The sequence below is a fragment of the Marmota flaviventris genome, chromosome 17 (assembly GCF_047511675.1).
Source record: "Marmota flaviventris isolate mMarFla1 chromosome 17, mMarFla1.hap1, whole genome shotgun sequence".
Lineage (NCBI taxonomy): Eukaryota > Metazoa > Chordata > Mammalia > Rodentia > Sciuridae > Marmota > Marmota flaviventris.
The window spans coordinates 67676020-67692040 of NC_092514.1; the positions used below are offsets into that span (position 1 = coordinate 67676020).

General features: G+C 38.4%; 1 protein-coding gene across 1 annotated transcript in view; it reads right to left on the reverse strand.

Moving 5' to 3' along the window:
• Positions 1 to 16021, reverse strand: part of Abca8 (ATP binding cassette subfamily A member 8) — a 58929-nt gene that overhangs the window by 12483 nt on the left and 30425 nt on the right. Inside the window, 10 exon segments of the mRNA XM_071604038.1 lie at positions 1128 to 1219; positions 1673 to 1738; positions 2485 to 2604; positions 4482 to 4595; positions 4788 to 4961; positions 9578 to 9685; positions 12159 to 12296; positions 13050 to 13183; positions 14281 to 14447; positions 15656 to 15854. Of these exon segments, the coding sequence (XP_071460139.1) occupies positions 1128 to 1219; positions 1673 to 1738; positions 2485 to 2604; positions 4482 to 4595; positions 4788 to 4961; positions 9578 to 9685; positions 12159 to 12296; positions 13050 to 13183; positions 14281 to 14447; positions 15656 to 15854 (1312 nt within the window).

Sequence of the window (16021 nt, forward strand, 5' to 3'; positions counted from 1 at the left end):
CTGCCCTGAGCAACCCTCTCATCTCAGGTAGCTTGCATTCTGCATACCTAGAGAAATAATATGTTTTTTCTATTTCAGAGGGGTAACTGAAGCCCATTAACTGACAAAGAATTTTTATATCATAGCTCCATGAAGCAATTTTTCTGAGAATTTTAGCTCAGACCCCAACACGTTGGTATTATGTTCTTATGGGGAAAATGAGCCAGATTCTTTGGAATCAGGACTGGTTCAGAAAATATAAAATAGATGCTTGGTCCATCATGAAGCCTGGCCATTTCTTTGGAATCCATGCATGTTTATTCTTTCTTGCCATCCTAAGTCTGGCCTGTCACATTCAGAACTCGCCTGTTTCTGGTCTCTTTCTCTTCCCTTGATTTCCCTGTTGGCAGTCACTCTCTGACTCTCTGTACTAGTGAAAGATGAGACCTAAATGGTACAGGAGACACAGAGGGTCACGGTAGCATCGCTGAATGGTTCACAGAAGTCACTGCCACTAAGTCCCATCTATACCTGAACCAGTCTGTGGTCCACCATCTGACTGCTCACTAACTCATGTCGTTGGCCTGTTGGCCACACTATTTCCTCTCCCTGGATGCATAGCATTCCTCCAACCACCAATCTATTCAGATCAATTGTTCCTTAAATGGAACCAGCCAGATTTACCTTTTTGCGGGTGCTCCACAGGACAGTGTTGGATAGAGCCTTCCACCCACCCTCAGTACTGGAGATTAAACCCAGGTGTGCTCTACCACTGAGCTATATCCATGGACCTTTTTATTTATTTGCTTTTAAATTTTGAGACAGTCACGGTCTTGCTAAATTACGCAAGCTGGCCTCAAACTGACAAGCCTGTGGCCTTGGCATCCCCAGTAGCTGGGATTCCCCATGTGGGCCCCCAGTCCCAGCCTGGAGATTTTTGTATCTAATATTTCAGGTCTGTTTCCTGCCCTAGATTGCAATCTTTGGATTAGGTATCTGAAGTCTCTTTATTTGTACTGGTACGTTGTTCCTACCCCATCCCAGCCTAGCACAAGGCATGTCTTTGTGAATGGATTACTTCACATACAAGAGAAATATCTTAAAACATTGATCAATGAAAGAAAAGAATCCATTTGATTTCTTCCAACCTAAAGAAGGGATCCTTTCCCATGGGTTTCTTTTCAAATTTCCATTCCAGACATCGGAGAATAAAAAGAAAAATGATAACATGAAGGAAGGGCTGGAAATAAAGAGAGAAAAGAACAATTAGAAACACAAAAAGATCATGGTTTAAGTATCAGCGATGAACTAGGAGTTAGTGGACTTTACACAAATGTATTTAGGGAAAGCATTACAAATTTCCAATAGCTAGTAGGTAAATCAGGATGCTATCATATTAATCTTCAATCTTATTTACAAAACCACCAGAAACAATTACAATTATGTGATATTGCTACATCATTTCAATCGAGGTGTTCTCAAAATTTAGAAGTACATTATCTTCTCAGTTCATCCTTGTAAAATAACTTTCCCAGATTTTATAAACATTAAATCTCCATAGACCACAGATATTGTATCTCTGCTTTAATTAAAAAACAAACAAACAAACGAACACTTCAGAATGTGTTTAAGAACTGAGATTGTTGTGTACAGTAAAAAGCACAATAATTACAAAGGAAGAGTGTGCTCTTACAATTAGGAAGACCAGAAATAGTTCTCCAGTATGTTGTTCATCATCGAAGACAGTAAACGTGAAAAGCTGCAAGAGGAAATAAAACCGTTAAAAAGGAAGTTTTTCATTGCATGCATCTTATCCTCATCAATTTGAATCACCCCCAAACAGCCCTGCTAGCATTTTCTCGGATTTTCCAAGGAGTGTCAGGCAAGTGTCCATCCCAAATGGCCTAGTGAGGCCTGACCTCCTTCCTCCTAGGGTCCCTGAGCTTTTGTTTGAAGCAATAGAATGTATCCATCCCTGATGGCCTGGTGAGGGAATCCGGGGGATCTGAGCCAGCCTCCCAGGACCGAGGCCACACTGTGCCTTTCTATGCCCACTGTTTCTCTCATAGCATCCCTTCCCTTCTGTTCCCTTCCCACTGAACCTCTTCACTCTTGCACCTTCCTCTCTCCTTTTTTTGTAGCAGCTGGCCAGAGGAAAAGGGACTGTATTCATATTGGATGCTTCTCTAGAATCCTGAAGGCTCAAGGGTTAGGGGCACTTGACTCACTTGCTTCTAAAGCTGAGCATGCCTGAGAGAATGACCGTGAAGGCTGCTCTCTTTCCAACACTCATCCCCTTCCTCCTGGCCTCTTAACCAGGGCCACATTTTCTATTACAGGTCAGTTGGAACACATTGTCCCATAAAGAGAAAATCACTGGAATCCACGAGGTGGAAAATTTTAAGCTTCCTGCATGATCTGCATGTTGCAGAACCCCAACACAGACTCAGCCTTCATAGCTGGTCATGTGTTTCTCACACTGGGTCAGACAGGGGCATTACTCACATGAAAATATAAGAACAGACAGCCAATCAGTGTGGCTTGTGGTACTAAAAAAGTGATGAAAAATAGTGGAACACTTTCAGAGTTTTCCAACACACATATAAGCACAGAGGATACAGTGACCTGGGGAAAACACAAATATGCTTGTTAATCTCTCTGAATCTCAATGTATGTTCCAAATCGAGGAGCAGCTCATCTTAAAGATATTGCATTCTGAATTTTAACTCCAACCTCATGACCCAAACTGAAATCAACACACATCTCCATTAACATTTTCTTGAGTGACATAAATAAATTCCTTGGGCCTAGAGCATCATGAATAAGATATGACTGGATAAACTTAGAACCCAATGCGCAGAATATTTTCATTACAGAAAAGCAATAAAAAGTTGGCATATAGTGCTTCTTTGGGATAAAACTCAGAACAGTCAATGAGCAATAAACATAGGGAAAAATTGAAATTGATATTTTTACAGGAACAACACCATCAACAATGGAAGGAGACTTCTGGCGACTCTCTCAGTTCGGAAAGGTAAGCATTCACCAACCCGGAGTGGCTTAGGCAAACGTGTAAAACACAAAATTCAGGGACAAGAGAAAGTCACAGGAACATCCCAAGCCCTGGATCTGTCTCCTCCAAAACCTTGCAAGGGCTTCTCAAACCTTTAGCGCTTCTGATTTCTTTGTCTCACAGATCATCATTTTTTGTGGCTGTGAGAATATTTTTCTTTTTCTTTGTGTTAAAGGCACCCATGGCTTCTCACAGCCTAGAGAATAAATTCCTGAGCACATTCTTTAAGGCTAGCCATGTGCAAATTGATACACCATGATGAGGACCCCCTGTCCTCCAACTTGATTCCATGCACAGCCTCACAGATGGTGAGCCATTCCTAGGACAAGCTTGGCTTCTCTCCTGCAGGCCTGCTCACCCATTATCCACTACAGGCATCTCTGTGCTTCCCTCTATGTGTTGAAATCTTGCTCTTCTTGAGGTTTCACTTTCTTATTTGGGGGGTGGGGAGGACTGAGAATTTGATCTCAGGGTCACTTAACCACTGAGCCACATCCCCAGACCTTTTTATTTATTTATTTATTTTATTTTGAGATGGCATCTTGCTAAGTTGCTTAGGGCCTCACTAAGTTGCTGAGGCTGGCCTCAAACTTGTGATCCTCCTGCCTCAGCCTCTTGAGCCACTGGGATTACAGAGGTGTGCTAACATGCCCAGCTAGGTTTCACTTTCTAAAGAAAATCTCTGCTTTCATTTTCATAGGTAACACCCTTCTCTGGTTTCTACAAGCATCTTATCACTCCATTGTGTAACAGACTTTTAAGATAGAATATAACTCTGCAGGCAATCTTTTCTTACCACCCAGTTTTAATAAGTGGCTATTTATTATCTGCCTTTCCTCTGAGAACTCTTTCAGGATGAAACTTATATATTTAATATCTCTTTTTTTCCCTATTATTAGTCTTCATTTGTGACACACTTTGGTGGAAGTCAGTAGGTACTTATTGAAGTAATAAGTTACTTTTTGTATCCTGAAGTCACAGAAAATTATATTACTCACATGTTACACAAAGTTTCCCTCCTAATTTAGACAAAAGAAGTGTGGTTTTGTGGAATTAATTTTTTCTTAGGCAGTTTGGAGAAAGTACATTCTAGTTTTAACTATGCTAGTAGTGGAATGTGTAATTGCTTAAGTTTGTGAAGGGCTTTGGATTTTCTTGTTTTGCAGTAAAACAAAGATGTAGATAGTCTCCAGACTTCCTTTTAGCTCAAAACTTATAATTCTAGAAACAATTTGGTCACCTTTAAAGAAAGACAAGAATGGAAATGGGATGGGGGAAAGATGCAGATTTTGAAAAGAATCCACATGTGAGGAAAATGTCAACTATTTTAGACTGCGATATTAATTTATTATTCTACTGAGGGTAAAATTTAAAATATTGATTCAAATCATAGGCTAAATATATAAGTGTTCACAAGAAACATACTTACAACATAGAAGCAAAATGACCAAATACCACTATTTTTTTTCCCCTTGCGAAAGGTGAATGAAATCACATATGTCAAGAAGATAAGGGATATGGCATACCCAACAGCACACAGGATCTGAAATCAACAGGAATGTGAAATCAAACACAAATGCAATCTCGGAGGACATTTCGTCTCCACAACATTGTTATGGCACAGGATTTGACAGTCACTGAATTTATGACAACATGCTACCAATAAAAGAGTTTGAATATTCAAATCCCCTAATTAAATAAAAATGCCATTTGCTTTATGGATATCGTCACTTACTTGAATGAAATAATTCACAAGCGTAAATACAGTCTCTTGGGAGTTCAAGACGTAATCCATTAAATACATAAAAAGGAAAAACAGGCAGTACAGCGGCCAGTCCACCAGCGCCTGCCCGAGCCAGTAGGCGGAAGGAAAGAGGCCCGAAATCCGCAGCAGCGACCTCACGCTGTTCTGGTTACGAGAGAGCAAAGACACAAGAGGACCTTTCAGCCTGAGTCTTCAGATAATGCGGGCCAAGTTAGAGACTGTTGAAACAAAACCCTTATTTGTGGTAGCTCTGGATCATGGCTCGTGCAGATTATTTGTGGACACGAATGTCCATCTGCTGCTTTAATGAAGGACACTAATAAGGAATACGACAAAGACCTCAGAATAACCGAGGCTAGAGGGCTGCGTGGACGATGGGTGACCTCGTGGCTCAGAGGGCAGGGGGAGGCGGAGTCCATCTGTCTCAGTCGCTTGCTTCCCACCAGGGACTCCTGTTCTGTCCCTCTGTGAAGTTCTGCATAGGTAATACTAGGTAGGATGCAGTATTAAACTACCACAGTTTTCAAACACCCCAGAAAACATTCATAATTAAATGTGACTTGATTAATTACATATACCATATAAGACATTCCCATGTAATATATAATAGTATTAGTATGTTAATTATACATTATACCTAGTAGTATATAATACATATATAATTATAACATATAATGTATACAGCAATATATAATTTCAATATAAATATATAATTACTGTGGACACTATTAATTATAAATTTTATAAAATTCATATATCATATATTGGGTGTAAGTTATGTAATTAATATTATTAAGCTATCACCATGTTAATTATCACATATTATTAGTATTGTTACATATCATGCATAATTAAATATATTTTAATTATACATTGTGTATAGTATGCATGCTATACACCATTAAATATAGTATTGTATTTTATATACTTTATATATTTCATATAGAAGTATATAATCACACAAGTCACATGTAATCATGGGTATATAATTGCTTTATGCTTTCATCTGAATAAAATAAGTGAGGGTGGTTCTGTCATAGTCCACATTCATATACTCACTACCCATCCAAATACGTATGTATATGTACATAAAAGAGAATCATAAATATAAATATGATTTGTATTTCTTGTTATTCTCTGAAAAAACACATTAAATTATGTATTTTCAAACTACATGACAATTGATGTGATTTTAGCACACTTATACATTGAACTATTCTAGTAATGTGGAATCATTTTTTTTCATTTTAAAAAACATCTAAATTCAGGTGTTGGTGGGCTCTGATTAGTTAGGTGATGCTCCTAACTAATTTGTAATGTGACCTGAAAATTCATATCAAAGTCTCCCAACATCACACAGGTCCATTCAGGTGGGAGAATGGATCAGGACTTGGTGATGACTAGATACACTGGGACGAGAGGAAGGAAGGATCAACTTGGGTTGCTGGGAGGGTGACAGAGCACCTGGTACTTCTGTTGAAGAACACAGAAAATAGGAAGGGGTGATGTGTTTAAGAAAATCCCAAATTCAGTTTTGCAAGCATGAAATTTGATACTTCTCTGATACTTACAAAGGAAATGCTGAGAGGGAATCTAGAGTCACATTGAAGGTCAAAATAGAGGTCAAATTAGAGATGGTTCATGGAGTCCAATCTGTGAGTGAGCAGCAGAGAGGGAGGATCCGAAACCCTAATGGTAGATGAGCTTAGCTGGGAGACAATAGCATTGATCATGAGAAGGATGCCCCAAGCTGAGAGCTGAGGATTTCCCAACTTATACAGAGGGGTAAAAACCTCCGAAGAAACAGAGAAATGACAGACAAGGTCTTAGGATAAAGACGGTGAAATTGTGGTACAGCCAAAGAAAGTTCGTTCTGGCGGTTTCCTTAGGAGAAGTCTTAAAGTCTGGACAATATTAACTCCAGAGTGACTGACTATCAGTGACTATCAGTATCTATCACATCTGGGAACAGCATCTCTTAGGATTCCTGCAGATTCTGCCCTTGAAAGGGAACAGTACGTGGGGCATGTTCTCTTTTCCTGGGCAACGGAACTAGTTTGGGAGAGGCAGGAAGTGAAGCAGAGGAAGGTGAGGAAACAGGGATACTTCTGCAAGGTCTCATGGATTTTATATAATAGAGTAACAAAAATGGAATGTTAAAATATATTCTATTGCAATCTGTGACTAAACTAATGAGCGTAGCCTGAGATGGTCATATAAACGTGCCACCCTATGACTGCCCTTCAAGACTTGACTACTGAATCAGAATCTTCATTTTAGCAGGATGCTCGGGTGATTTGTAGACACATAAACTATTCATTTGGGTGAATGAAAAACTGTGAATCAGAATTTACAAATTGTCAGCTCAACACTGGAGTTTAACTTTTTAAAGTCTGAGTTTTCCAACATGTCATTTCCTTCTACTTCAACATTGACTTTCCAGTTAACTTTTTTGAAGTATAGTTTTCAAACAAGAATAAGTACCCATAATAAATATGCAGCTGCATGAGGCTTGATGAATGCATATATTCATTCACCACAACCATCAAGGCCTGGAGCATTTCCACTATTCTCCCAAATTTCTTGTGCTCCTTTCAAAAGCCTTTACTACTGGTTACAAAAAGATCCCCAAACAAAGCAAAAAACAAACAAACAAAAAACCCACAAACATGCCTTTAGTCACTATAGGTTAGTTTTACCTAAGAATTTCACTTAAATGAAATCCTTTAGTATTTTTTCTTTTGCGTCTGTCTTCATTCTTGGTTCTGAGATTCCTCCACACCAATGGATTTATTATTTTCTATTCTTTTACATTGCTGAGTAATATTCTATCATATGGCCATACCAGAATTTACCAGTTCACATCTTGATGGAACAGTGGTGTTTTTTAAAGTTGTTGACTAGTATGAATAAAGCTTCTGTTCAAGTCAATGTGACTTTCTTTTTTTTTTTTTCTTTTTTCTTTTTTTCCAGTACTGGGAGATTGAACCCAGGAGCTCTTAGCCACTGAGCCACATCCTCCTAGCCCCTTTGATATTTTATTTTGAGACAGGATCTCACTAAGTTGCTGAGTCTGGCTTTGAACTTGTGATTCTGCTGCCTCAGTCTCCCATGCTGCTGGGATTACAGGTGTGCACCAACACACCTGGCTTTTATTTCTTGAATACTCAGGAGAAGAGTTGCGGAGTTGCAGCAGGAGGTGTATTTTTAACTTTACAAGAAACAGTCAAATTGCTTTGCAAAGTGATGGTCACCAGCTGTGCATGAGAGGTACTAGTTTCACCACTCCTCAAAAACTTGATTTCTCCAGTCATTTCAACAATATTCATGTTATGTAGAAGTATCTTGTTGGGGTAACTTTCTTATTACTCATGGTTTTAGCTATCATTTCATGGCAGTATTTTCCATCTGTCTGTCTTTGGTGAAGTATCTGTTTAAATATTTTGCCCATTTTTAAAATTGACTTATGTTCACTACTGAGGTATCAGTTCATTACGTATTTTTGATAAAATCTTTTGTCAGATACATAAGTAGTATGGACATTTTTCTATCAACCTGTGACTTGACTTTTTTTTTTTCTTTATTGGTGTTTATACAAGGAGAAGAAGCTACTTTTACTTTGATGAAGTTCAAGATTATCTCTTTTTTTCCCCTTTTATAGTCTATAGTACCTCTTTCTCATCTAAGAAATATTTGCCTACCCCAAGGTCTATGATTCATTGCAAATTAATTTTGTGTCTGGTGTGAGGTTTGTGCTAAGATCACTTTTTTTTTCCTCATAATGGTATCAAGCTGTCCCATCCCAATTTGCTAAAAAGTCTAGCCTTAACCCCGAGGGAGATAGGGACCGGCTTAAGCAGCCAGGACAAGAAGATGAGTAAGGAGGTCTGGGCCAGGGCCAGAAAAAAGGAACATGGAGAGGGTCTTCCAAGGAGGCCAACTTCCTGCTTGACAAAAGTGCGTGTGGACATAAGCGGGGGACCCAATCAGACAGACACTTCTATACTTGTGTCCCTAAGCATGGGATCCAATAGAAAAACTAAAACAGACACATAAACAGAGGGGGCACCAATGAATGACAGCGAGGGGCATGTGGACAGGGGAGGAGACAAGGAGGAAATTCCAGAGACCATGAAAAGAACAACCCAAATCTCCTCCACTGGACTCCTGGCTCAGGGGCCCCTTCTCCTTGAAGAAGTCTGTCTCTGTAGCTTTTGCAATAAACCTGCCGCTTGCTTGCTATCTCTGTGTCCTGTTCTTCAATTCTTTGCTGAACGGAGACAATAAACCCAACACCCCTAGAGGGTAACAGCCTCAGGTGAGCTTCTGGGCAGTTTTACTGAAATCAGCGGATGATATTATATGTGTGCATTTATTTTTGAAATGATTATTCCATTTCAGATACCTGTGAGATTATTCTTAATTAACACAACCTGTTCTTAATGACTGTAACTTTGTAATGAGACTTAAAAGTCAGAAGCTCAAATGTTCTAACTTTTGTTTTTTCTTTTCCAAAGTTATTTTGTCTATTCAAGGTTCTTTGTATATCTTTCGAAATTTTAGAATCATTCTCTATTATCCATTTATTTATATATACTTATATTTCCACTTATGAAACTTCCTATTATTTTAATTCAGTAGAATTTATGCCTGAATTGAATGCTCAATTATATATGCATAAGTATCTTCATGGAAAATCTTATATTACCATTATCTGCTAATTAAACAATTTAGTGGGAAATTTCATTACTCATTGTTACCTTGTAATCATCAATGCTGCTCATGGCAATGTAAGGAGGGCAGCTGGATGCCAAAACCAGCCAGAATAAGGTGTATCCCAGGATTTCAAATGGATTATCCCATATTCTCTGGAAAAGCAAAGAGCACAATGAACTGAAGTAGGGATTTCTAAGTTCATTTTCTGCAATAAAATTTCAAACATTAATCAATGTTAATGTTTTTATGGAATCCTGCTGCAGGTTCCTATTGAGATTCTCAGTCCTTTCATTATTATTATTATAGCTTTGAAGCTTCACTTTTAATCTTTTGACTTTATACTCAAATTTATAGGTAAGGAAATCAATTCAAAGAACATGCACACGTTAATCATATCCCACAGTTGGAAAGTAGTACCAGCAAACCTCTCCTTAACCCTCTCCTTACCTTAGCATTCTAAACTTTATTCTGATGCTAAGTAATAAGTGATAATTCAGAGTCAACACTTGGAATTTTCTAATAGGTCTTATTTAGAATGTGATAGCCTACCTAAATCAAATACCATATTTCTCAGCCAGTGAGAAGTCATCCCAGTTAACATCGAGAGACCAGATCAATCTTGGTTGAGGATTCACAAGTAGAGGTGAAGTACGAGAAAGGAGAATGAAAGCATGGGAGAAAATTTATTGCTGTTCCTGATCGTGACCCTCTTTAAGGATGGAATAATTGCGAATTGTCTTGGAAGTCAATGCAGGGGTAATAACCACATCCCGGTTATCTTCAGCTGGAGCCTCAGAATGACTCTTGCTAACCACAAAATCAATCATGACAGTGACATTTACTGTCATGCTCCTGGTGCACACAGAGTGTGGGCCCCTTCAGGCTTCAGTGTGAAACCATTGACTCTGGGTGGGACAGGGGCATGGCAGTCTGAAACTCCAGGTAGCTCCTACTTTGGGGACAACGAGAAGGTAAATTTGAACAACCAATAAAACGAGTTGCTGGAGATAGAGTTTAAAGTAAATCTGTGGGTTACATAAATACAAGATGAACTAGCCGGCTGGTATTAGACTCAGTCTAGTTAAAATAGGATTCCCCTAGAGAGGGAATTTACTAAATTAGGTATCCTGCTTTAAGAAAGTTGAGAAGACCTTCGCAGTTATTAATGGTTAAATGAACTGTTAGGTGCAGGACAGGCTGAGTAAGCTGTCTGCAGGGCATGCCAAACAAAGTTAGCTGCAGGATGACCTGGCCACTCAAACCCTCTGTCTGGTTCTTTATCAACTATTTGCTTCAAGTCCAAACGCCCAAGCCCCCGCTCAAGGCTGAACACTCAACCCCCTGCTCAAAGCCGAACACTTAACCCCCCTTGTGCCAACAAGGCAGCTTGCAGACCCAAAGACCTCATTAGATTTGGGCTATAAAAACTCCCTCCTGCCGGGCCCCTCTCTCTCTGGTTCTCTCTCTTGCTTTCTCTATCTCTCTCTTGCACGCGCTTCCTCTCTCTCTCTCTCTCTTTCTTTCTTTCCTCCTCTGTTGCACTGCTGCAATAAAGATCTCTTGGTCGCTCCGAGTGTTGCGGTCACTTTTCTTTCATGAACCATCACAGCACACATTCTAAGATTAATTAATGCTCAATGTGTGACTAAAACCTTTGGCTTTAATTATTAAATTCCTTAAGCACCCTTAATGAAAGACATCTTTATTTCCTGAGCATATAATGAGATGGTATGAGAAGGTGACACAAAATTTTTTGTTGAGCATATGAAAATAATGATGGATATGTGGTTCATTCTGTATAAAAATGTGTAAAGGATCAATGTCCATCTATATTATCATAGAACTCTAGAGTTGTGTGAGATGGAAACAATTTGAGGACCACTTGCATCCATTTGTGTCTTTAACAAATAAGTTATTTAGTGCTTATTATGTTCTACACCTTTTCCTAAGTACAAGATATTGATACACATGTGTTTAAGAAATACACGATCCCTGTATCTCCAAAGGGGTGAAATTATTTATGAAGTAAACAAATCATTATAAGCTATCATAGTTACTCTGTTTTCCCAACTTAATGGGCTGTGTGCATTCCAGTCTCCTGGGCCTTTGTTTAGAAACAGGAATTTTTTCATCCCGTATTTGGGAAAGCTCACCTAGTAGGTCTAAGGAAGGCCAAAAGAATGAATACTTTGGACAAGAACCTGGCCTACTTCTAACGTCAACAGTGTGCAATTCCAGGCTTAACTTTGTCCTGAATTTTCTTCTTTTGTAGCATTTCTTAAAGTTGTGAAAATGTCACCCTTCTTCCTTCCTGCCTGCCATCCTGTCTGCTTTCCTCTAGTACCTCCTCGTTTTTCTGGTTCATTAATTTTTTTTGCTAGTCACAGTGCCACACAATTTCACTTTTTTGTGGTTTCATCTTTTTCTTTGGAAAATGTCTTGTTAGTTCTACTTTGCATTTTAAAAACATTTGAAACTCTAAAAAAGTAGATTGAATTTTCCAGAGCTGCAGAAACAGCATGAATCCAAATGTTAATGTATACCAGTGTGGTTCACTCACCAAGAATTAGATGCCAGCTCTGAAAAGCACGATCTGGGAGGAGAGTCCGTAAGAGTTATACTCACCCTCAAAAATGTGCTCCACTCAGTTTGAATATGTGCTGATGGTGTAACCATTCCAAGTAGCCCGTTACTAACAACATCCATGAGAACTGGGAAGCAATTCAGTCTTTTGGTATTGCATGCTAATAAAAAGTCGTATTTCTAAAACACAGACAAGTTTACGAATTAGCAAAGATCTTTGTGGTTTTTTTTTTTTCCCCATAGAAGCCAAAATTTAATACTTTCATTTGAGATCACTTTTCAAAATTTTGGATTTTTTTTGTTGTTTGTTTGTTTCTGTTTTTTTTTTTTTTTTTTTCTCAGTGCTGGGATACAGCCCCGGGCTTCACACATGCTAGACAAACGCTCTACCACTCAGTCACATTTTCAGCCCCAAGATTATGTTTTTAATGTGGTGCCAAATAATTTTTTAAAATTCACAAACACTTTGTAAGCAAAAAATACTGTGGAAATAAAAACAAATACTAGTATAAAAGAAAACATGTATATAGTAAACAAACAAACAAACAAACCATGCATTTGATTTTCAGGACACTAGTGTCTTGCTTAGGGATAGAATCAGGTTTTGGGTGTTTATTGTTTAGAATGAATCAGAAGTTCCAGATATATGTATTAGAAAGCTCCTTGAGAGAAACTACAGATTCTTTCACATAAATGTACACTTGACAAGGGGTATTTTTACACTATGAATGTTGCTAATATACACAGTTTGTATTGGTAAATAGTGATAGATATATAAATTTATCATGTATTATACCAAGGAATGCAATTTGCCAAGTAAATGAAACAGTACTTGTTTTTCATTTTTGCTTTTTAAATTGGAGGCTGGAGTACATTCATATTATGTTATCTTCCCACACCTTTGGTAAAATTACTAAATGTAGACCAGCATACCTTTTCATTATGAAATACTATAATGGCTCCATTATAAGAAGAGTCATCTATACCATTTCTAGTTCCAGCTGCATCTACTTCCACAGCTATGCTCTGGTGCTCCACGGCATGGACAAACTCATCAATGCTCGCCCCTGAGATGTAATTTAACAGATATTTACAAACTTAAAAAAATTAATCTCAATTTGTGTAGTTATGTTACAATGTCTTTTAATGTCACTTACTATAACATGGACCGTGAGGATATTTTCCACCTGGTAACATGCCTGCTTCTGTGAATTAAGAATCTATGCATTTCTCAAGGAGTTCACTTTGTATGAGTATTTGCTTGTGCTTAGATAATGCACAAATCTTTAAAAATACCACATGGTTTTTGAAATTGTTTTTGTTTTCTCCTAGAATCTTGGAATGGAGGTTTTAGTGACAGATAATTCCTACTAACTAATTAACCATCAAATTTACTAAAGCTCACTTTACTACTGAGTAAGATAGATAGATTAATTAATTAATTAATTATTTGAAATCCAATAAGATTATTAATTGGATTTCAAAATGCCTCTTGATAACAGGAAAGCAACCTGTTGAATGGTGATTATATGAAAGACTCCACAGCCCTCTCCTGCAGAAGAATGACTAATAACTATAAAAATTACTAAAAAGAAAAACCCAACTAGTAAAAATCTCTGGAAACTGTCCCAAGGGTATATAGAAAATGAAGAAATATTTATTCAAGCAAATCTGCTAAAATTTGGTAAGAACTCTTTCTGAACAGGTCAGTAAGCACACGAAGAGATGTTCAACACCAGGAGCCTTAGCAAAACACCGATACAACCCACAGGGTATCGCTAGACACTCTGTGATGGGTGGAATAAAAAGACAGGAAACAATGAATGTCGGCAAGCCTATGCAGAAATTAGAACCCTGGTGTGAATATAAAGTTTTTCACTTTGAAAAATAGTTTGGACATCCTTAAAGTTACATCATCTTGTAACCCAACAATTGTATTCCTAGGATGATCCCCCCCCAAAATGAATACTTATGTTCACACAAAGAATGTACAGATTAACATTTTTAAAAGCAATATTTATATAACTAATTAATGGGGGAAATTATCCATCTGTGATGGGTGACTAATAAAATGTGGAGTCTCCCTCCTACAGAATATTATTTAACAATTTAAGACTAAAGTATTAATCCATGGATCCATACTACATTTGAAACACATCATTACCTGTGTTATTGATGATCAATAATCGAGTGAGAGGGTCCCGTGGCTGTTGTCCAGGAGCCAGGAAGTACAGATGAGGAGACAGTTCCAAAGTGTAACTATTTTGATGAACTTTCACCAAGATATACTCCAAAAAAAGAGGGGAAAATCCAACCACCAGAATCAACAACCTGTATGGGATAAAACTGCCAATGTGAATCAATGCACCATCATTTCCTAATTTTTAGAAGGGTCTGAGCAGATTGCAATGTACTGAGGTCAAGAAATTGAAAATTAAACACAGCTCTCTGCTCATTTCTTGAGTATTTTGTCCTTTTTCCTCCTAAATTGGAGGGGAGAAACTGTAGATTTATCCTTCCCTTCCCTTGCTCTGGCCTTTGGGCAGCCCATACCCCTCCGTGGGATGTGTCCTGTCCCTCATGCTCAGGTCCTGCCTGCCTCCCATGCTCCAGAGCGATGCTCTGCCCTCTACCAGCCATTCCTCAACACCTTGCCCATGACTTTCTTCATGTCCACTCCTCTTCTTATACTTGGGAGTGATGTGATTTCTTTAGTTTCCAGGCTCAAATCTTTAATTATATTTTAGTCTTTATTTTCCTACATTCTCCATTCAGATAAATCGAAATATCTTCTTATACGGCCATTATGTTTCTTCAAAACCTTTCCCCATCCTTAATTTATAATAACATTTTGTCTGAAGTCAGCAAAATGACGGGCATCTCTTTATACTTCACTCTCTCTAGACTGGTATGTAGTGTTTCCAGTTTAATAGGGAAGGTTTATTCTTAAATCTTGCTCAAATTCTCATTACTTATTTCTTTAGCAAATATTTACTGAGATTCAATTGTGTGGCAGGCTACCGACCTCCTTATTCCTAAAGCAAAATACAGTGTTCAGAGACACGGCATTGATTGACAGCCAAGGTACGATGGGTGTTAAGGTACAAAAGGAGATGATGTGAGTTTGGGAGCAGGGACCGTGTCTTCTGTGCACAGAGTCGGGAAGGAGAGTGAACTGCTTATACCGACTGGAGGGGAATCTTGACATCTAGGGAAGAATGAGTAGGATAACCACTAAGATAGATCCTGGGAAAGAGGACCACTTCCTAACACGTCTGCCACCTGTCATAGTGCAGAATTTGAGTGAGAAGAAATATTACAGGGAAGTTCACAGCATTCCAACTTTTCCTCTAGAATTGTCTCTGGACCTGTTAGTCCCCTAATAGAAAACCACTAGACCACTGACTAAATAAATATTATACTTTTTCTAGTTTTGTAGACACAGGAAATTAAAAAAAAAATTTCCCTCTTATTTTTACCCCTTAGTTATTTTCCACACATCAGCTAAAGGGAAAACTCTGCGGCACTCTGCTACTCACAGTGATAGAAGAGCTTTTCTTTCGTGCTTCAACTTTAGCAAACGAACCTTTGCAATTGCACAGATCTGTCAACCCCAGAGAGCCACGCCCCCTACTGTCTTTCTCATCTCCATAAGTGAGGAGAGAATTTGTTCCATCTCAACAAGTCTTTCTGTGTCCCCACCTCTTTCCCCTTGTGCTTCTCCTAGAATGTTGACACCTGCAAACCACAAAAGAAACAATTTATTAAATCCCACTTCAGATGTGTAATATTGAGCCTACGGCATGAGCTTGTTTGACGGTAATTCGAGTCTTTTCCTGTAGACATGGCCTTCCTGGCTGCTGCCTTGAGCTAGGGAAATATTTACAAGATTTGTTTTTTGAACA